Source organism: Malurus melanocephalus, unplaced genomic scaffold (genome assembly GCF_030028575.1).
Source record: "Malurus melanocephalus ecotype Western Australia unplaced genomic scaffold, MMel_1.1 scaffold_14, whole genome shotgun sequence".
Taxonomy (NCBI): domain Eukaryota; kingdom Metazoa; phylum Chordata; class Aves; order Passeriformes; family Maluridae; genus Malurus; species Malurus melanocephalus.
In genome coordinates this window covers 139,899-162,619 of record NW_026623246.1, presented here as the reverse complement: position 1 = coordinate 162,619, position 22,721 = coordinate 139,899, and the positions used below count along the sequence as shown (strand labels likewise).

Sequence of the window (22,721 nt, the reverse complement as noted above, 5' to 3'; positions counted from 1 at the left end):
AAAACTAGGCAGCTGACTGGAATCCACGAGGTGTGTTCCATATTATCAGTACACTCAAAATTAATCTGAAAGTACAACAGTAAAATACATTCCATTTCACACCAATCTGTGTCTTGTTCCAAACTGAGGGAGTCTTATTTGATAGCTTGATATCAACTTCATTCCCTCCTACTATACATGACAGTACACTGCCAACTTGTGAATTAATCCTGGCCRGCAGCTAAGGCCCACACAGCCACTYACTCACTTCTGCCCAGTGGGATGGGAGAGAGAATTGTAATGGCAAAAGCAGGAAAAACTGTGGGCTGAGTTAAAGAGAGATAAATAAGTGATGCAAAGTAGCATATGCAAGCTACTATGCAAGCCAAGCAAATTAAGGAATACATTCACTACTTCCCATCAACAGGCAGATCTTTAGCCACTTCCAGGGAATTGGAATTGCTTGGGAAGACAAATGCTATAATTCAAATGTCCGTGCTTCTTTCTCTCCCTGAGTTTTTACCACTGAACACAATGCCATATGGTATGGAGTAATTGTTTTATCAGATGGGATCAGTTGTTCTGATGTAGTCCCTCACAGCTTCTTGTGCATCCCCAGTGCTTAAATATCTTTGCATCAAGAATTTTTCCCAATATCTATCCCTTGTTGCAGCTTATGACAATTGCCTCTTGTCTGTTTGCTCTGCACTCCTAAGAAAAGCCTCTYGCTCTATCCTCCCATTAGCTAGTTRAAGGCAGTAGATTTCCCCTTAGTCTRTATCTTAGAGAGGCATTAAAAGTTCAAGTGTTACTATGGTAAACTTGCTGATAAACTTATTGAGCATTCCAAGGCAGTTGATGAYATTCAAATTTTGACTATTTTTTATTCTTTTGAAGTCTTCTCAAACCTTTTTACATTTTTTGCTTTGATAAGACAGTAGTGGAAGATAAATTATATTTGAAAGAAACAACAATTTTAAAGAAAATCCATTTACTTGAGGACTAAACCTATTSATATTGAAATCTAAAGTTTGGTCCAGCAGATAAGCATGATTTAATATAAATCTCTTCCAAATATAAAAGGTTGCAGTTTGTGGGRAAAAGGTAGAGGAGAAGAACAGATAAAATACTTTTTCTTTTGATATATGTAGAAAAGGTCTCCTGTTGTTTGATGGGTTTTTTTCCTCTGGTTTTTTTTTTTGGTGAAGTATTAATAATTACCCAGTACATTTATCATCAGCTCAAGAACAACAGATCTTGCAGCTGAAATTGCTCATCTGTAGAAATTATATCTACTTCAGTCTTAGCTTGAACTCAATCAAAAGTTTATTCAATCTGCACAAATCTCTTAACAGAAGCTACAGACACAATGGGCCTTGAAATGCCTATGAGAAGCAGAAAGAAACCTGAACAYAGGCTCTTAATTTCTGAGAGGCAACAAGTAACACATGCAACATTTTACCTTGATTGTCTGAAAGAAAAAAAGTAAAGAATAATAGCTTGTTTCAATCTTGCACTAATTAAGTCATTTAATAATAAAAAAGGTGTTATTCTTGATTCCAATGTAGAAAGGATATTCTCCTTCAGGTTTACCTRTGCCCCCACTTCTTTATGATGTTTCTGGAGCAGGGATGAAGAGAGGCAGGAAACAGAATTATGAACTACTTTACAGTGAATTTGAATGGTAGTATGCTTGGGAARAAATCCACCCAAGCAAAGAAGAAGCTTTACTTTAGAGAAGGTAGAACTGTTTGCTTACCATTTGATAGCAAGTTCAATGAAAATATAGATTAGGTCAGATTTATTTAGTTACATGTTGAGTGAGGTGAGAACACAGCAAATTAAGTAATATATGATGATCTTCGAAGTTTTGGTAAGTGGCAACAATTTATGAAATATCTTCAGATAAAAAAAGAATTATGTTCAACTACATTTGATAAAATCATCATCTATAYGATAATCTACTTTTCAAAGTCCCTATGTCAACAAAATTCCACTCTATGTAACACAATTGTGCTGGACATAGTTCTTATTTGACTTATTTGGAACTGTCAAAGACAGCTTCATATCTCCAGGTGATATTCTCCAAAGAAACCATAGTCCAGTAGGGATTTGTATGTCAGTAAGCAGAAGTTTTTATATTTCATTAATAGGAAGAGATAGACACATTTAGGAATATTATATGCATAATGCAGTAGAATGAAGAGTTGTGACAAAATTTATTTCACCATTCATTCTCATGGCAAACAAATAAAGTGATTTTCTTAGGCTGAAAGAGAACTTCCTGTCATAAAGAAATCCAGTCAAATTAATCTACACAGCTGCACATCTCCCCAGCCATCCAGCCAAATCTACTCCTTCACAGCCACAAACCTCAATTAGTTTACCGCTAGGTTTTCTTCTGAAATGTTGTATTTTCCTGTCTTCCAGTGACTTGAGCTTCATGCAATCCCATGTCTTTATGCTGAGGCAAAGCCCTATACCCAGAGCTCTTCCAAGCATGCCTTGGTTAAGAGCTGGGACAGTTGTACTTTSGTGGAAAAGTGTATTCCCACTCCATGCCTATATTCCCACAAGTATGGCCTCGAAAGCTTACACATCCCTTAACAGACTGACCGGGGAAGGGATGGTGTCARCTCCTGGAGGAGTTCAAGAAGTGACTGGATGTGGCACTTAGTGACATCCAGTTCACATGGTGGTGTTCAGACAAAGGCTGCACTCGATGATCTCGGAGGCCTTTTCCAATCTTAAAGATTCTGTGATTCTATGATTCTAATTAACGGCATTTCAAACTCGAAGGGCTACAACCAGGCAAGTTCTCACATTCTAGACGCCAACTCGCTAAGAAGGCAAATAATTATGATAACCATAATTAGAAGACGACAATTTTACATGCGATTGGAGGGCCCCAGGGCTCACTGTGGGCTCTGACCGATCACCTCAGGCTCGGCCGCCCTCACCCGCTCCCGCCGCCGGCGCGCGCCCCTCACGAGCGCCTCGTGCCCCTCGGGAGCGCCGCCAGGCGGCGCCTGCGCCGCGCCCCTCCCGCGCGCTGATTGGCTGCCGGCGCCGGCGCTCTGCGGCGCTGTGGCCGCCCGGCTGCCGGGAGCGGGGGGGGCCGAGCCGCCCCCGCCGCGGGGACCCCGCGCATCCCCGCCCGACCCGCTGCTGCTTCGGGCGCTCGGGGACCGGGCAGCGGGAGGCGGAGCGGGGGAAATACGGGAGCCTCCTCATCCTCTTCCTCCTCCTCCGCGTGCCAGCATCGTGGAGAGCGGGAGGCCGGGAACAAAGGCTCCGCGCCAGCCCCGGCGACTCCACCTGCCCTTCCCGGCGGAGATGGCGTCCCTCGGCTTAGGGGGTCTCAACGTCTCCGCCCGCAGGAAGAGCGTCCCGTCCCGCAACGCTGCGGTGGAGAGGCGCAACTTGATCACGGTGTGCAGGTGAGCCCCGGGCCGGGACCCTGCCCCGCCCGAGGGGACCGTCCCCCGCGCTCCCGCCGCAGCCGGGGGGCCCGTCCCGGCCCCGCTCCGCACAGGTGGGCCGGGGGCAGGAGCGCGGGCGGCGGCCCGGCCGCAGCCCTGTCCGGRGAAGGGAGGCCGGAGGTGCTGGCCCCCGCGGAGGTAAGGCAGCCTCCTCCATCCATCCTGACTCAGCTCCTGCGGGAGCGTTCGCGGGAGCGTGTCCGGGAGGTGGKCGAAGGGCAGGGGCTCACCGGGCAGTGCCGCTGCTTCGGGGCGCCGAAATGGCCTTTTTTGATGCGGGGGACTGAGAGGTTTGTTTTCGGCACCATGCTTGCTTTCGCGGGCGAGAGGTGGTGCGGGAGCAGGATGAGCCCTCGGCAGCGCTGGACTCGTGCGGGCGCAGCTGTGTAGCTGTGCAATTGGCGCGGTCCGGCCGCGGGTGAGGGTCAGAGTTAATGYGATGAGGTGTAAAGTTGATGGGATGATCCCACGGGAAGGGATTCGAGCCGCCGTGGAAGCGGCTGACCTGTGCTCCTGCGAGCGCGCCGGTGCCGCAGGAGCATCCCGAGGAGGCTGCGCTCCGGGATATTTATATCTACGAAATCTAGAGCAGGACATCTGCAGTACAGGCTGGAGCTACTGTATTCAAATTCAATTTATTTATTTTAGCATMTTGGCGCTGAGCTTATGCAAGCTTAATAACACTTCCTTATGACGTTCCGTTAAAGCGTTTCCACTGCTGTCACTGTGGAATTCATGCAGCATTTCCAGGTGTGCAGCACTGACCTGTAACGTCATGGCAAACTTTTAAATACGTGGATATGCTGGTAGCATATTCGGTAGTTTGTTTCAATTGCTTAATTTTGAAGTTATTTTTGTGACTTGATTGTTATCTGGGAAAGATTCATGAAGGTTATGGTATAATTTTCAGTTCTCATAAATCTTAATTAAGTGCCAGGACAACTATTAGATAATTTTGTACCATCATCACTTAATACTGCAGCAGTATTTTTAAAACCCCGTAGCACCTCATATTTTTCCTCCCTCTTTTTTTTTTTTTTTTCTTGCATATTGTGAGAAGGTTTTTCAAAGTGTGCCTGTATCATTCATCTCACTAAAGGAATTTGTTTCAATATTCCTTCAAGTCATAGTATGTGCATTCAAATAGTATCTGTACTATTCTGTCTTTTCCCAGATTTGAATGCTTATCTCTGCTCCTACCWGTGAAAAAGATATGCCACAAAAAAAAATTCAAAGAAGTTTTTTATCAAACCTGCCAAAGCAGATCAAATAAAAGAAGTTTTCAGTTTCACTGTTGTTACAGTGATGCCAGACTGTGTGCTCAGGAAAACAATGGTTTTATCAAGTAATGACACAATTGTACGGGATATAAACAGTTCTTTTAGAAAGAATATATTGTATTCTACAGAACTTGTTACCTTTTCTGCCTTCCACTTGAGAGGAACTTTTCTGTACTCWGTGCTGTTACATTGTTTTTAGGTTTATTTGGTATCTTTGTCCTGCAATTGAAATGATGATGTAATKTATTTAAAAATACTTAGAAATTTGAGGGAATTCAGTTAAACACATAAAAAAGAGCTACTGCAGAAACTACTTGAGATTGGTGTATTTTTATTRTTTTCTGTAAAACAATTTAATTTTGCTCTATCTGCACAAAACCTGAAGTTCTGTATTTGCAATACAGATTAAAATTTGGAAAGATTGTTGAGGAAAAAGGATTTGCACTATTATGATGTGYGTACATTTATTTTTATTTTTATTCTGCCAGTGCAAGAGTAAATGTTTAAAATATTTCTGTGTTTTACTGTAGTTATTACACATTTTCTGTTATGGGAAAGTGTTACTTGCTAGGAATAGCCAAGTTTGTATTGAAAAGAGTAAGACAGTAGTCCTTGCCAATCAAAATCCTATGATGATATGACATGTTTCTGGTAAAAAATAGCTCAAATCAATTTAGAGTTTTCMTCTTTACTTACAATGATGATATGTAATTCCTCCTGCAGGTGTGGATAGTTTCTTATATTTATAGTTTGTTTCCACTGAATCGTTGAGTGTCACTGTAACCATGGAAAGTGACATAGATACCCAAGTTCCATGAACCAAGTGCACTCGAAAATATGTGCTTTTGTTTTTGTAACTGCTCAGCCATGATTTAAATTGGAGTAACTCTCAAGACCTTTTTTTTGTTTGAGTAGATAATACATGTTCTAAGCTTTGTCTCTCTCCCTACCTGTTTTCCCTTTTGATGCCTTTCRTTTTCCAGTAAGTGGCACTGAAATTTTGTACTAGTTATAGATTGTTCAGCTCGTTTTAATCTAGTCTTCGATAAGGTTCATAGATCAAAGATCCGCATCGATACAGAACAGCTGAGATAGGCCTTGGAAGTGATGTTCCTATCTAAAATGCAGAATGTTGATGTGGAATTGAACAACTGTTAGGAAATACCTTTTTAAAACARTGATTTTGCTAGGACCTGTTGCAGTTAGTGACCCTTAGCTGAACTGTCTGGTTTAATGTCCAAACCATGTTTAGCATAAGGGATATTACTTGTAATCTTAGAGATCATTCTATAGTAATAGTTTGTATTCTTTAAAATAGCATTTTAATGACTTTTTTTTTAAATTGCAAGCTTAATAAACTTGACAAGATCCTTTCATTCATTTGAAAACTTAAAAGAAGGTGCAGAATCTTACAATGAAAAGAGACAGATTCATACAGCAATCTAGTTTACTCCTTTTTTGCTTTCTGTGAGAGGCTTGTTGCTATTTTAGAAATAAGCCCATAGATGTGGGATGTGWCCACAAAAGTTTGGTTTGGAGTTATTCAAGAAACTTGGAAGAACTTCTTGTGCATCTTGCAAAGCAGTGGAAGAACCTACCCCAAAAAGCTTAAGTCTCTCTTATTCAAGAATGTCTCCATCTTACACAATTCAGGTCTTGTTAAGGTTGAAGAAGCTTTCTACGTCTTCTTTTTGGCTCAAGCAAGAGTAGATTTATGACAGAGAAGAATGTATAAGAATCCAAAAACATTGGAGTTTATGCAGGTCRTCTGAAAATACTGCTACTGGAATTTTCCGATAGCAGTTATTTTATTTGAAAAACCAAACCCAGCAAGAGTCAGGTAATAAAAGTTGTTACACAATGGGAAATGATTGGATAAAAGACTTCTTTTTTAAAGAGTCATGTGGCAACAGGTATTGTAACAACTGGAGCTTTATTTATCATCTGTTTAGTCCACCAAAAAGTTAACCTCTCTTGTGTAGGTAGGTTGTTGCTGTTGCTCTGGAGTGCGGGGCTGCTGTGGCAGTCCGGTGGAGAAAAGATGGAGTGAAGTGGAAAGGCTCGGGCCTTTTTCCCAAGTAACAAGTGACAGGATGAGAGGAAAAAGCCTCAAGTGTAGCAGGGAGGTTTAGRTTGGATATTCAGAGAAATGTCTGTGTGGAAAGGGTGGTCASGCATTGTGAACAGAATGCCYRGGGAAGTGGTGAAATCACCATCCATGGAGGCATTCCAAAAAAGTGTGGATGTGGCAGYTGGGGCATGGTTTAACAGTGGACTTGGCACCATTGGGTTATTGGTTGGTTAACAGTTGGACTCCTTGATCTTAAAGGTTTTTTCCAACCTTAGAGATTCTGTGAAGTTGGGAGCAATAAAAGGAACCAAGGAAGCAGCTCCAGCTCTGCCTTATGGGACATTTTTTCTTCATAACTCTTGTATACTTTAGACCTGACTTTGTGTTTCTTGACTTTCAGTCCCCATATGGCTCCACATAACTGTGCAAGAGCATGGACTTTCTGGTCTGGGGGGCCATACACTGGTACCAGCACATGAGGCTTCATTCATGACTGCGGAGAATTACTTACTTAATGCTTTCAGCATAACCATTTTTCAAAGGCATAACTTCTATCTACCTTAAATCCTTTCTCCAATCTGCATGGTAAACATGGTAAAGTGTGAATAGCTAACATCAAAATGACTGCTTATGACTTTTAACTTGCACTTAAATATATGTTAAATATATGTTTCCCTCTTTGTAGTATTTGGAGGAAAAAAAAAAGACAACACACAAGTATTTGCCTAAGMGGTTTTTATTTTAATCTCAAAAATATATTTGTAGTGAATCAAATTTTGCTGGGTAGCACTGTTATCTTTCTGGTCTATGGAAGTAAGTTGTACATACTTGCACTCCATGTAAGTTCTTCTAAAAGCCAATTTAAMCAAACTTAACTATGAAGGTTTAGTTTTTTTGTAAAAGGGTAGAGTGGAGAGATGAAAATTAACATTTCTATGGAATRTGTGGTGGCAGTAATATGAGCACTTTAAAAGAATACCATTATTGATGATGAGCTCTTAGACTGTCTTTTGTAATCAGACCATAGGTATATAATTTTTTTTTTTTTAAAAAAAAAAACTAGATTTTTTTCCTTCAGTTGAATTGTGGAATGCTTTAAAAGTAAAAAAAAAAAATAACATAAATTGCTTATCTCTGRTTTTTAGAACTGTATGTGAAATTGCTCTTAAATGTTTCTTCTTGAATATATCTATTTCTGAAKAGGTATCCCATGCAATATTAATCAGTGAACTTTTAAGTATGACATTGAATACAGGAAAAATAGATATAGCTATTTATTGTACTCTACTTTGTTTTGCAGTTTATGGATGATCACATCTCTGAGTTTTAAGATGATATTCCTGTACACAGGGCAGTACATCACAGTGCTAACTCACTGTCTTATCTTTTGTATTTATCTGTGAGTGAATGATGTGCTGCACCTTCTCTTTTTCAGACCTGCATGGTGTGGGAGGAGTCGTCTTCTTACAATTAATATTGGTTTAGTCATGGCATTGTTATAGGCATTTATTTTGCAAGATGAAGACTTTTAAAGTCAATAATTTCATTGCTCTGGTATAGCTTTGAAGAAGCAATAAGTTCTTCCATTAGAGGAGTCAATAGTATTTAAYTGGTGGGCATGCATGTCTCTCACTTACTCAAAATTGGTTAAAAATGTGGAGGAGTTCAAAACTGAGTCATAACTTGGCACTGCAGGAGAAGCTTCCTCCCCCACCCTAAYTCACTCCTAATTCCTGTCCTGCCAAAAACACTTCAACAATAGAAGCCTGCAGGAAAGGTAAAATAGGCAGTCTTTATTCAGAGGTTTACTGAGTAAAACATAATTGAGTGGAAACTCTTGAGCAATGTGTCAATTCAGTTTAAGCATATTAGTTTTGTGCATCAGAAGCCTATGCTGACTCCAATAAGGAGGCAGTCACTTCTATACTACAGAGTATTTGAAAATAGTACGGGTGCAAGGAGTTTCAYTCCTGCCTGTGCCTATATGCTGTGTTGCTTCTGCAGCTGTGTCATAGAACTGCTTGTGTTGAGATGCTGTGAAGGATATTTKTTATGAATGTATCCATGTTTGAGTCACTTCACCCCTCTTTCCAGTACTGAAAATCTGAACACTTCATATGAGCCCCATAGAAAGTAGAACTGGCAAAACTGAGAAAGTCAAGTATGCTCAGGTACAGGATCTGGGATGAGCAGGCAGAGGGACAACATGCTAAGTTGCTGAGATTGTTGAGTTTTGGTTGTTGTAAAAATTGTCTCCTCAGGCTGCAGTATGGCTCTGTTAATACAAATAAGATTGTTGCAAAAAAAAATAGTAAATGCTTCAAATGTAATACTTTTAAATTTGAGAGCTTACAGAATGTGTCTTGAAACTGAAAACTGAAGAACAAGTTGCAGATGAAGGCAAAAGAAAATATTTTTGTCATGTTTGTTGAGGTTTAAACTATCCTCTGAATAAGAATAAATTTGTATAAATGTGGGTGTGACTAAACACAGCAAACTGGTCACTTGACTAGTTAACATCTTGTCTGCTTTTTACAGTGACTTGATTCAGCCTTTCCAATTTTAAACATTAGAGCATTTAAATTGAAAGCTTTTCTAGCATAATAATGAAGTAATATAGTGCTGAATAGGAATTACCCCCATTCACAGGGAAATCAGCCTAAGTGAATGCAGAGTTAACAATGCATAAAAATTCATTGTCTTATAATATGTCTGGATTAGTTTTGCATTAGGATGAAATTAGAGTCTTCTCATAATAGGATGAAGTTTATACTTGAGATTCTTGGAAATGGATTTTGRGAATAAAAAGAGCACTGGCAAAATGTCAAGCAAAAAATTATTGTTTAGGATTACAAAGAGAAACTGATGTTGGATACATTTGAGTGTTTGTTTTTGTACAATTTCATTAAAACAGTTTAGAGACAAGAAAAATAATTAGCTCATTTCTATGTGGAAAGGGTGGTGATTTTGTTTTCTTTCCTTTTTCAAGGCTTTATGCCTAATACCAACAATGATGATTGTAATTCTAGACTATATCTGAATGTTTTGTGTATTTCTGATGCTCTGACTGAATTTGAAATCATCGAAGTGGTTTCTGGTTCCTTTCTCTTTTGGTTYATACAAGCTACTGCCCTGCTATAGAGGACCACTAATTATCCATATAATTTATGATTGTCCCGTACTTTTGCTCTAGGTTTTCAGTGAAGACTCTGATTGACCGTTCCTGTTTTGAAACTATTGATGATACTTCCCCTGAATTTAATAATTTTGCAGCCATTCTGGAACAGATTTTAAGTCATCGACTGAAAGGTATGTTAATTAACTTCTTTACTGTTGATGATTTTACCATGAGAATTTGTTTACACAAAACCAATGTACATTTGTACAAACTCCTTGATGCTGAATGAAAGCGTTGCCTTTCTTTGTATGTCCGTCCTATTGTTGTTGGCTTCATCTTTTTTTTGCAYTGCTGTGGAGAAGTGAAAGCTCCTGTTTTTGTGAAACATGTTTCCAATGATCTTGTTGGAAGCCTTCTGGGCTGGTAATTAAGCAAGTGAATGTTGCCATGGTGCTGAGCTCTGTCTGCTTTTCTGCCTTATGATAAGGCTGTGTCCTAAGAGTCTGAAAGACAATTGTGTTATCTGCTTTAATAGAACCTACCGAGAGCATAATGTTGGTGCTGCTCCCTTTTCTTTCTCCCWTCCTTGCTTTTGTTGCCTTTTTTTCCAATACTGTGTTTAGGTCCTTTCATTCCATTGCGCCACCCTTTAGTGAAGTTGTTTTTTGCTACTGGAATGTCCTGGATTAAATTGCTTTTGAGAAAGGTCAGTTGTTGATTTTCTTCTTGTATCAAGTCAGCTGTTCTAATTCAAGATAATGTCTGTTTGCGCTTTCCAATTGTTCTAGAGGAAGCTGCTTTGCTCAAGGAACAGAGTGTSCCTTAGCAGTAGTAGTCACTAGGAGAGGACTTGGAAGCATCTTCTTATTCCTCAGTTCTGTGTACAGTTTCTGAAATTATTTGAGGATTATGAAGAACATAATCATCTAAGTATAGATGTGTAATATGGCAATCTACTCCTTTTCATACTTTTTAATATTCGTAACTAAGCTTTGTGAACAATATTGTGTGTAGGCTGACATTTGAGTAGCACAATTACTACCTGCTGTGGTTCTGTCAGAAGAGAAAAAAAAATCTCACAGTGGGGTAGAAACATAGGGTTTGTCACATTGTGACAAAGATTTTTGGAGTGATTATGGGTACTTATCAGCTTGACTCTGCAGGGAAAATGCTCTCTCTTCTCCTTCTCCCCCAGCTTCAGTGATGTTTGAGAAAAAGTCCTTATAATTTTTTTTTCTCCTCAACATTCTTTTGCTTTGCAGTCTTATTCAGGACAGGCAGTGCAGAGAAGAAGCCATGACAGGTTGGCAAATGGAATTTGCAAGTAGAAAATTATTTCATGTGAGAAACAGAAATTCAARTAGCGAAATTGTTGTTTCAGTCTTCTTGTAATTGCTAGTATGGTTTTCTAAGTTTGCAGAGTTAAACTGTGGATGGTGTTGCAAGCAGGAAATATTTTGGTAATAAGATTGTTGACTGCGTGTAATTCTTTCAAATTTTTCAATAACAAAACAGAAATTGAGATAAGAAATGTACCATTACACTTCAGATTTTAAGAGTGTGTMTATTATACAACTCAGGGCTTGAAAGAAATTTTATTTTATGAATGGAATTGACTAATATATTCTGAATGCATACTTTGTGTCAGTAGGAACACACTAAAAAGCACTCTGGTGATTGCAGTGGGTTTTATAAAGTGTTTTGAAACGGGCASAACGTATTTGGTGTGTTTGTCTATGGTAAGGTAAATAGCTTCCTTGAATCAAAGTTGTCAGGATAATCCCATGGCAGTGTAGTTAAACAGATGATCCAGATTTGAGAGTTTAAGTATATAGAATGTTACTTTCTTAAGGCCATGGCAAGCAATAGTCTTAATCTTTAGCTTCCATTGGAAGTGCTGAGTGAGGAAGGAAGAATTAAAAAAAATTACATTGTGTTATAAAGTGTGTAAAGTATGACATTTATTTTTATTAGAAAACTTKTAATGGTAACTTTTCTGACATTAAATTTATTATATTTTTAAGGAGAAAAGCATAGTCTTGATGGAATATAGTGACTGTTTCTGCTTATAGCTTTCATGATTAATTATGATTCAGACAAAAAAAGCCCACAAAATTGCAGGACAAAGGATAGGTATTTTAAGGGGAAAAGAGTTCAGCTACAGGGRTTAGAATTTTATGCTTTTTCTAAAATGATTGCAGTTAAGAATTCTAAAATAGGACTTCTTCAAGGCTCATCTTCCTAGATGTTCTGGTAAAAATGCTCATTGTAGTAACACAAGCACAATGTTAAATGGATTTTTGATAGGTACCTGATCTGATATAATGAGCTTCCAGTAGCAAAAGGGTCGTGAAATAGCATTTTTAATTTAGTCACCATGAGTGGTTTTGTTGATTTGTTTCTTTACATTCACTCTCACTGAAGAATTAAGTTTAGAAAGTTTCTTAGAATGTCATCCAGTCTAACCTCTTGCTTATAGTAGGGCTGTTACAGATCACTCATGACATTATCCAGTTGTAATGAAAATTTCCATAGTATTTCTTAACCTCAGTGCAGTTTGCTGCAGATTTTTATCCCCTTTCTACTGCCCAACTTTCATTTTGTGCTTACCTTTTCTGGCTGTGGTCTTTGTGGGGTCCTCTAGTGAACCAGACCAAGAAGTCAAACAGGCAAAGAACTGATGATTTTCCCCATGAATGCACTTTTTTAGCCCAGCTGCTCATTTTCTTAAACATATTTTAGATATGGGTGTTTGCTTAGTAATAAAACGAGATTGGCAGAAACAAACCAGCTCACACAACAGAGACAGGTGAATGCTGCTTGAATATAGGTATCTGTTGCTGTGGTATGGAAGGCTTGGCACATATGGTGCCAAAGTAGCTCCAGAAAAGATAACGTAATATGCTGTGGCACTAACTTATAATTACATATACACTGATAGCAGTAGCAGTCAGGAGTAGGCCACTGTTTACAGTAAAAGAATTTGAATTTCTCTAAGGAAGAGAGAGTTTGAGCAAGCTGTATTAAGTGTCTTTTCAGGGATTGCAGGCCATTGACTGCCTTATGCTCTWGAAAGTGGAGAGCTATTTCCCTGTGCTATGTAATAAGCATGTGCAGTATATACCTGGAACTTCCTGCAAGTGGTGAATTTGTTGAGAATCTGGAGTAGACTAGAGATTGTAATGAGGAAAATATAAAGCACGCATTCTTCTTGTCATTAAAGTAAACTGTGTGGCATCCCTGGTGACAAGATATGATACTGCTGGACAGGGCAGTTGAATATCTTAAAAAGGTAGGAAAGAAGTAACAGAAAAAAGATGAGTGACTAATTACTATTTTATTCCTTCTTAGGAATAAGCATTTGCATGGTTTCATAATACAGCAGAGATTAAGTGTTATTCTGGGGGGATGCAGAGACAGTGTATTTGAAGGTCTCTGGACCAAGTAAGACCTATAGTCCTGAAAGGGATTTTACAAATTTGTGTACAAATGTATATGTGCATTTGATAATATTTAAGGCAAGGTGAATCATTTCAGGAGCCATTTCTTTATCAGATAGTTGTTAGGATTTTTTTTAATTCTTGACCATTCTGTAGTGTGGAGATCTGTGTRGTTTCTTGTTTTCATTTCTGGCCACAGCTTTTTCGGGTATATTTCCTGTAAGTGTCTTTTTTATCAGATCAGCTAAGTATGTGTATTTAGTGCAGAAAAGGTAGGGAGACATGAAAAGTGTTCAGCAGCAGTACTTGGGATTTGATCTCAGGTATATCCAAGGTAATTTAAAACCTGAAGTAATTTTGAAGTGTATATTGTCTTTACTGTATCACTAAGTTGTATTATTTTCTGCCTTGTCCTATAACTGTAGTRTTATCTAAGTTAGTACTGAAAAACATGAATAACTATTGTAGATTTCTGTGGACATCATCACAAATGTATCTCTGAAAACTAGTCTCCTGGATGTATTTGCTGACTTAGTATGTTTTCGGTGTAATACCCTTTATGGTGAAATTTTTTTATATCCAAACTGTTAGCCAGTGCATGTTTTTAGAAATAGTGAATAAATGGTGTATAAATGTATCTAGTGCATCTTGCTCATGAGTTGTATAATTTTTGTTTATCATGGTTACAGYGAGCATACTTGTTATCTGTACCCTTAGTTGTTGATACCATGACACAAAACATGCTATTTTGACACTTTCACAACTTAGTGTGCCTATTTTTCTGTATGTTTAGGAGGCATTATAAACATGTCAAAGCTTCTTCCAGGGTTGTCCATAGAAGTTGCTTGTCTTTATCCAATCTATGTTACGCCTAAATTTTAGGAGTTCTTTAAGTAAGTAAAATGCAGCTTTTAATGCTCTTCCTTCTGAGAGAAACAAATCTCACYARGTAATRGTGATATAWGTGAAAAASGTAGGTTAGGTATATAAGAACTAARGGCRCTATYRTGAAAAGGATAAACTAAACATAAAGCTGTGGTAGCCAKTTATGTGTTGCAATAATACTATTAGGAGAATAGCTTCTATTACTAGATTTAGTATCCATGCACACATAGTGACCCATTACAGTTTTTGACTAAGAAATGTGAGCGCTCTTGTGTAATTCGTAGTTTAGTTAATTCTTCTTTCACAAGAAAGAATGGAGAGAAATCATAAATGAATATGTAATTGTCTTGGAGGACTGTGTTTATGAACTATTCTAAATATTTAGTGACCCATTCTGTAGGCCCAAAATAAGAGTAGGTATCACAGAAATGTCTCAAAGGACTATCATGACACTTTATTACCAAAAAGTTGTACTAAAACATACTTTTTKCAAGATAGAAAAATTTGCTGCTAACTAAATAATACAGGGAAATTCAGAGAAAACCTGCCTGTACCTTAGAGCATCCTAGTCATTACTTCTTTGCTACCATGGAACTTTATAGATTAAATTGGACTGTGATTGAGTAGGGATCAGACTGTTTAATTTTATTTGTGAAGAATTTCTTGGGCATGAAAAAGATCTGCRATAACTTTGGATGTATGTGTCTAGTTGTCAAAACAGAAATGGGTTGATACAAGTAGATGTACAGCAGAATGCAAAAATTTGGTGAAAGTAAAAATAATCASAATATTGCTTCTATTTGCTTTGCARTTCTGTAGACAAGAGTGGAATYAATTTGAACAATGTTTAGCATTACRCATGCAGCTTCCATGCTTACCTAACAATTTTGTTTKGCTGACAAAACCAACATMATTTCTGCTGCAATGRCTGTCAGTTTCTGCATCTTCTAATGACATACAAACAAAGCAAAAACTCCATTCTGTTTGTTCTTTGCACCTCCCGAAAAGCTTCCTCTTTCCTTCAGAAGTACTTCAACAGAATGTAAATTCTATACTRAAGTTAGCATGTAGCAATGGTGGCAGTCACCAGAGGCTAATGTTCACCTTACCTGTTCCATAGCTGTTTGCAGGTATGTCCAAAGTGAGAACAGCGTGCTGTTCACTCTGAAAAACAGGCCTGAACTGTTGTGCCTCTAATGAAATTTATTTTGTGTGGAGATGTTGCAAGTCCTATGTAGTTTTGCCTTTAATTTTCTAAGTGCAGTACATTGCAGACTGGAAGAAATGCGAAGGATTTTGGGTATAGTTCTAGAAGGGGTAATARTTTGCTTAATTAATTTTGCTCAGGTTCTGAAGAAAAGTTCTGTGCATACTGAAAAGAAATTGTGACTGCAAAACTTTTTTTGTGTATRCATCAGCTTCTCTTCAAATATAAGCACATTTTGAAAAATCCCASCATGCTTCTAAAATAAGGATAACACTAYCACAGCAAAGTGGTATTTTGTATTTTTATATAWTTTTTTAATGAACAAAACTCTCTGTACTTGACTATATTAGTGAACTGTATATACTAGCTAAAGCAAATAGCATAAATACTTCTTGCCTCATACTTTTAAGTCACAAGTTTGTGCTCTGTTGTGATTTAAGAGTCCTGTGAAGGACTCTTGAGCATTATTTTACCATACTAACAAGAGAAAAATCAAGGAAGTACACACATATACACAAAAGCATGAAACTTCTCTTTGTGCATCACTTCCAAACCAGAGTAAGCTGCATAATGTAATTTTTTTACATCTGTGAGCCAGTTTTCAGTAGGAATTCATATACTTGTTWGTGTATAAAATTTTTTCAGTACAGGCAACATACAGGGGTATATTTAATTCTGTTTATCTCCAATAAGCAGAGAAGGAGGTTCACAAATCCTGATGTATCTTGTATTTTGATTTAAGGTCAGATCACCTGGTTTGGCTATGAAAGTCCTCGTAGTTTCTGGGACTACATTCGCGTWGCTTGCCGGAAAGTCTCTCACAATTGCATCTGCAGTATTGAGAACATGGAGAATGTCGGTTCTTCTAGAGCTAAGGTAGGCAACAGAAAGACTAAAGTGRCTTTTTATTATATTGCTGTGACATTTCTGTACCTGTAGAAAAAGCATAGTACTTAGCTTACTCTACACATTTCTTAGTTGTTTGAAATACTTTTTTTTGTATGTGTCTAGTAAATATTCGCTTTTAAAAAGCCCCACTTTTAAATCGCAATGTGTTTCCTTTAGAATTTATTACTCAGTAAAAAAAAATCTCAAATTCTCTGTTCAATGATTGTGTTATATTATAAAATGATTGCCCTCACATTTTTTTACCTTACATAATTTTTTGAAAACGAAGTATATTAGAGGAAATTCACTTCTTGTGGACATGCCTAAGAAATATTAAAATTGTAGAAACGGGGTGAYTTTTTTCTTTCCCCTTCCAGTAATTTTCTAAAGAATTTATGCACCAACAGAATATGTATGATCAGCTCTTAAAATTTATTTTAAAGGTMTTTCTGAATTCTGAGATTTTAATAGATATGAATATTTAAATTCAGTAGATAATAAGACACAAAGTTATTTTCTGAAATATTCTTATAAATAAGTTAAAACTTTCTTTTACTCTGTGGAATACTTCATACCAAATAATAGACAGAGAAGCTAATTTGTGCAGTGAGTGTGGAGAACGGTGTTCAATTTTTTAACAGAGTAGTTTGGATATCAGGATCTGAAAAGATGGAAAGGTTGTTGGCACAAATACCCATCATGTCCTTCAGTTTGGCTGGTGGTCCCAATAATTGTCACTCTCAGCCTGGAAGCTGTCAGCAAGGGTTTGCCAGAGCTCTGCTTTCACTGGGGGAGTGTAGGCTTCAGTCCTTAGCTAAGCAGCATCATCAGTTTGATGGTTTCCGTCTTGCTCTAAACAAATGCAACGTAAAGGCAGCTATCCAGGTAAATGCCCTTTTAATTTTAGTGCACTCTATGTTAAATTTTTGCTGTGCTGTTGGTATTTATGAAAGCRTTTTTATTWAGCATTTCATAGAGTSATGGAATGGTTTGGGTTGGAAGGGATCTKGAAGACCATCTAGTTCCAACMCCCCTRCTGTGGGCAGAGACATCTTCCTGCTCTCTTTTAGCTTGAACCWACTGCCCCTTGTCRTGTCACTACATGCTTTTGTAAAAAGTCTCCACCTTTCTTGTAAGCTCCCTAGAGGTGCTGGAAGGCCACAGTTRGATCACCCTGAAGTATCATTGTAATCTACTTCTGGTTCTGGTAGAAGGTTTGTAGTGATATTCAGCTCGATGCCAATAAGCACCAAATACATTAAGCATAAAGATATCTTACTACTTATGTAGTAAWGTAGTAAGATTGTGTGATGTCGTAAGCATTTGTTAGTTTATATGGGTTACAAGAAATGTTCCTGGTGTTCTCAAACAGTCACAATTGTGGCAGCCATTGAACTACCTCCCTCTTGTAAACTACAATCCTGTGCACTAGACCTGCAAACACAGCACAACACAYTGTCCTAAGGGTTATTTTTTAAAGTTATTGCTGTTGTTTATGGAACTGTTCAAATGAAGTTTTGCTTTTGGACTCTACAAAATTTAGGCCTCTTGGATTTGATTTCATGTCTGTATTTTATGTGCACCATAATAATGTTGTTACTGAGGAGAAAAAAAATACTGCACTATTCATTTTTTTATATAAATCCCACAAATATTTGAATGAACACAGAGAATCACTTTGAGGGCAAGTTACTGCTGTTTTACGGTGGAACCAGATGGATGCRTCCAATACCACTGACTTTAAAATGAAAAGCTTTCTGCCCTGATCTGCTGCCTCTCACATGCATGAGCTTYTCAAAAGACTGGAGCATATAATTAAAGAAAAATTCCTCCACCCCATCCTTAAAATTTTGGATAGCTTTATTTTACAATAAACTTTGTGTCCTTGTAAGAATGCATTTTCTATTTTCATTATTGCTATAATGAAGTACATCCTAGTAACCATTTCTGTTTGCTAGTAGTTTTGTTAATCAGTTATTTACTCAAGTAAACCAATGGTATTAACTTTCAGGTTCTAAAATTGTTTCTTTCTCTAATGCTTAAATATTTGATATCTGTTTTGTCTTGCAGGGTCGAGCATGGATCAGAGTAGCACTTATGGAAAAACATTTGTCTGAATACATTTCCACAGCTCTGAGAGACTTCAAAACAACSAGGTCTGCAAGAATTTTATTTCTGAAATGTTTCAGTAAATATTGTTTAAGTGAGGGACTTACATTTGGAAATGAGTGATGTACTAAATTTGTATAGTAAAGGATGTCATTAATGAAAAACCTGTAGCCTAGTAAAARATATCTAGAGTTGGTATCAATTTGGTTTCAGCACGGGTAAAACTGGAAAATTGAAAATCTTTTTGTGGTTTTAAAAATGTGGAAATAAGCCTGGAATTCTTGAAAAGTCGGAAGTGAAGAGAACCTCTCATAAGTAGGAAYTAAATCTGAAATATGGTGTAGTAAGGATAGGTGTAGTATGCCTTTCAAAATTAGGTATGGTTGATTGACARCCTAAGGACTCAATAACAAATGATTTTTATAGCAACTTTTTCTGAAGGAAAAAGGAAGAGCATTCCAGGAATCTCTTGAGAAACGTAGAATAGCAGAATTAGTGATCAGGCATASCTGGGATTCTTCATTTACTAAGAAAAATGTGTAACAGATTTTTATTATAACATGTAATGATACAAACATGGACGAGAATATGTTTTGTGATAGAAAGTACTCTGGCAGTTTTGGAAAATGTGATTATTAGATGATACTTTATCTCGTAAAGAGTATGTCATAGATTCATGATGAAGTCGTTTGAATACAAGTGAATCTATAACATATTGTGGTACTTCTTGTTGAACTCTAAACTTTTAGACATACTGAATGGACTATTAAAACAGTAAGAATTTTCTCTGTAAGGACTTCTGTTCCTTTAGAGTATTATTTGTGTTTTAATACTATTTGTCCAGTGATCTCCATATATTTTGCCAGCATTAAGCTGACTTTGAAACACAACTAGCTGGACATCCTATTTAATTGCAGTTTCAAAAGCTGTTGTTCTGTCTTACTCAGATTTGCTTGCATTCATAGTAGACAAGAAACACATAAAACAAAGACTTCTGGAAARGACTCATGCTGCCTCAAACTGAAAAGTCGCATGGGTTTTTGGGGGGGAGATGATGAGGAAGTGTAGGTCACAAATTATGTAGTTAAGTAGTACATTCTTTGTCCCTGTTCTGGTAGTATAGTTTCTTAGTGCATAACAATGGTCTTAYTTGATTAGCAGTTTCAAATTCACTTATTTGAACATGTTAATGTTTAATATATTTGAATGTTCTTTCAGTGGTATAGCTTTTGGAAACAACATCTCTTGCATTCAAAACATAGTAAGTGCAAAGTTTCTTTTGAAGTAATATTTTAAATACATCTAATGGAAATAAAAATCACATTTTCAGGTTTTTGTTGTGTGGGTTTCAAAGCCGCTAGCAACAATGAACATATTCTCTTTTCCCATGTGGGATTTCAGATACCTAATAACTAACCTGATTTTTTTGGTGACGCTTTGCATCATTTATTTAGCATTTTAAGTCATATATTTTACTGTATGCATATTTAATAATTATTTGTATTAACTATAAATTTCTTGTGTTACACATATATACRTAGAMTACGAGATTAATCTATCATAGTGAYAGTGCTTTTTAAACCTCACTGTTGTGTTTAGATGCTCGATCTTAGGACTAGTACTTTAGTGAAGCAGCACATTATTAGTGCTGGATGTGCATATTACACTTGGAAGAGGGATTGGATTAAGCATGGGTGCAGAAATATTTTTCTAGTGAATTGGTCGGGCTCTTAAGTTATAGCAGACTGTTGTGTGATGTCAAGAGCATAGCACTGAATGAAGATTTGTGGGTTTTCCAAGGGGACTGTTGGTGTGACTGGATAACTGCAGCTGTCTTAAGTAAGGCTCTCACTGCCAGGCTAACATCTTCATCTCAGCACTGAAGCTGTGCTCTMTCTTTTTTGTGTGATTTCTTCCTAGGCACCATTTTACCCAATGCAGGTTGGTACCAGGCTATGATTTTACAAATGCCGGTGAAATCACTGGTAATCTACATGTACTGGGAGCACTGGTGTTTGTTCACAAATAAGAACCACTGTGCTGAATCAAACTGTGGAGTCCATCTAGCTCAGCACTGTGGCTCAGCCAGTGGCTGGTTTGGCCTCTTGGTGCCCTTACTGAAGTCGGAGAGTAGAGAACTGGGTTTGTACATCCTAGTCTCAGCGTCAGGACGATAATCTCTGTCTTCTGAGAGAGGTCTTACAGGTTTTTTCCTTCGACTGAGAACATCCAAGATCTTGGACAACTCATCTCCTTACAGGAAATGGATGTCCATTACAAAACTGCAAAAATGGGACACAGCATGCATTATAATACAATTCAGTTTCTGGATTTGTGCCTCAAAACATGTCWTTTCTGGATGTCCACCATGCAGCCAACTGGAGCTCTCTCTGAAGCATCCACAAGCTTTCATCCAGTTCTTAAAACAGATGGAGCTTTTGGTAGGGCAGTGTTGCTGGTACTTGTCTGAAATATAGGTTGTATTCAGTAATCTGGAACCTCCTTGGTGCTAGAACTTAAAGGTTAGTAAGTGACATTTCAGCCTTGCCTTTGCTACTGARCAGTTCTTGGTTTCCCTCTTGCCATACCTAATTCTCAGGTGAATTCTGGTGACTTTTCTGCCTCTGGCTCTACCAGGACTCCTTTAACACAGAAATTACAGTTGTGTGCTACTTTGCTAAACAGACCAAATACCTTTTTACAAGGTCAGGCATGCCAGTGGTGGGTCATGTGCATGAAATGTTTCTATGTGGAAATAGTTTCTGTGGTAGCTGGGAGGAGAAAATSAGTATAAATAGGAGAGAATGAGGAGGTGATGAGGGAATGCAGATTTTAAAATYGTTGCTTTATTGTTCACTGTTCTCAAGTAGCCTTCACAAGTCTGCATATGCCAGGCTGTGTGAATTATATTTTGAGATCAAAGCATGGAGCTTTAAAGCTTTGGTCTGTAGGTGTTTTACAATAAAAAATGATGTTAAGAAAATGCTCCTTCAAGTAATGAAAACTCTGAATCTCAGAATAACTGGATCTAGCATGCATCTTCCCAGCATGCAATATTTTAAGAAAGTGTAAGCTACCTGAAAAGTAGCTGATTTGTAAAAATATATTTTTTAAATGATCAACTACTAAGAGTGAAAATCAAATTTTGAGCTTTAAAAGAACCTGCAAGTACATTTGTCAGAGAGAACTTTTCATGTGATGGAATCATTATTTCTTTATGTCCCTTTTAGAGGTAAAGTATAYCTTGATAATTTTCTTTGCATTTTATCTATCCTTTTCTATTATTTCTTAGGACTAATATTGAAAATTCTTTTTGCTTCTATCTAAATTTTTATGTGCTTTAAGATTGTGGTGTTTTGTGTTATGCAGTCTGTTAGTTTGCTTTATTTGAAATGAAATAAGAACGCCTCTGGGGTTCACAAATTGATTTTATTTAAACTGKTTTTCTTCAGTTCTCTGTTAAATATGAAAAACATTATTATCGTTACTATTTGAGAGAAAATKGTATTAGCTGAACTGATTTCTTTTTTATTAAAGGAGGTTTTATGAAGATGGAGCAATTGTTCTTGGTGAAGAAGCGAATATGCTTGCTGGAATGCTGTTGGGACTCAATGCAATTGATTTCAGGTACTGGATTTGCATGCTTCATAACACAATGCTCAGGAAAAGTACTTTTCAACTATAAAATAAAATATATAAAAAATATATTATAAGTCAATATATTATGGAAAACATTCTTGAATTCCTGTGGTACTTTGAGAGACAAAACTTAGGTTAGGGGGGAGAAGTGGGAAGGAGATTGGTCTTGAATGGCTCCTTTTGGTAAGAACTAAGTTGTGCTGTCTTTCAATAACTTCATGATTATGTGGTAGCTTTTTCAGGAGTCAAAATCCTAAAAGCRATCAGAAGTATAGTCAGAAGATATTTCAAACCTATTAAATGAAACTTATAGACATGGAATCTTTTAAAGTTATTTTTAAATTGTAAGGAAAACCATGCAGTTAAGTACTTAGTTATGCCCTGGTACTCAAGGGCAGCATTGTAACTGCAGGTGTAGAAGGTAATCTTTAACTTTATCCTGTCTACGTTATAAAAATTAACTTACAAATGACTATTTAATATCAATTTGTGTTATAATTACCAGCTGAACTGCTTACATTAATTGACCTTTGCAATTTCTAGCCAGGTTTTTGTGGGCTTTCCCATATGATTAATTCTGTTTTGAGGTAACAAAGGTGCAAGCACGCCCTAGATAATAAAAA

General features: G+C 37.4%; 1 protein-coding gene across 1 annotated transcript in view; it reads left to right on the top strand.

Moving 5' to 3' along the window:
• Nucleotides 1-3,079: 3,079 nt before the first annotated feature.
• Nucleotides 3,080-22,721, top strand: part of RUNDC3B (RUN domain containing 3B) — a 49,746-nt gene continuing 30,104 nt past the window's right edge. Inside the window, exons 1-5 of the mRNA XM_057383104.1 lie at nucleotides 3,080-3,419; nucleotides 10,006-10,121; nucleotides 16,205-16,338; nucleotides 18,421-18,506; nucleotides 21,997-22,086. Coding sequence (XP_057239087.1) covers nucleotides 3,316-3,419; nucleotides 10,006-10,121; nucleotides 16,205-16,338; nucleotides 18,421-18,506; nucleotides 21,997-22,086 — 530 coding nt within the window. The 5' untranslated portion in view covers nucleotides 3,080-3,315. The remainder of the gene's footprint in view (nucleotides 3,420-10,005; nucleotides 10,122-16,204; nucleotides 16,339-18,420; nucleotides 18,507-21,996; nucleotides 22,087-22,721) is intronic.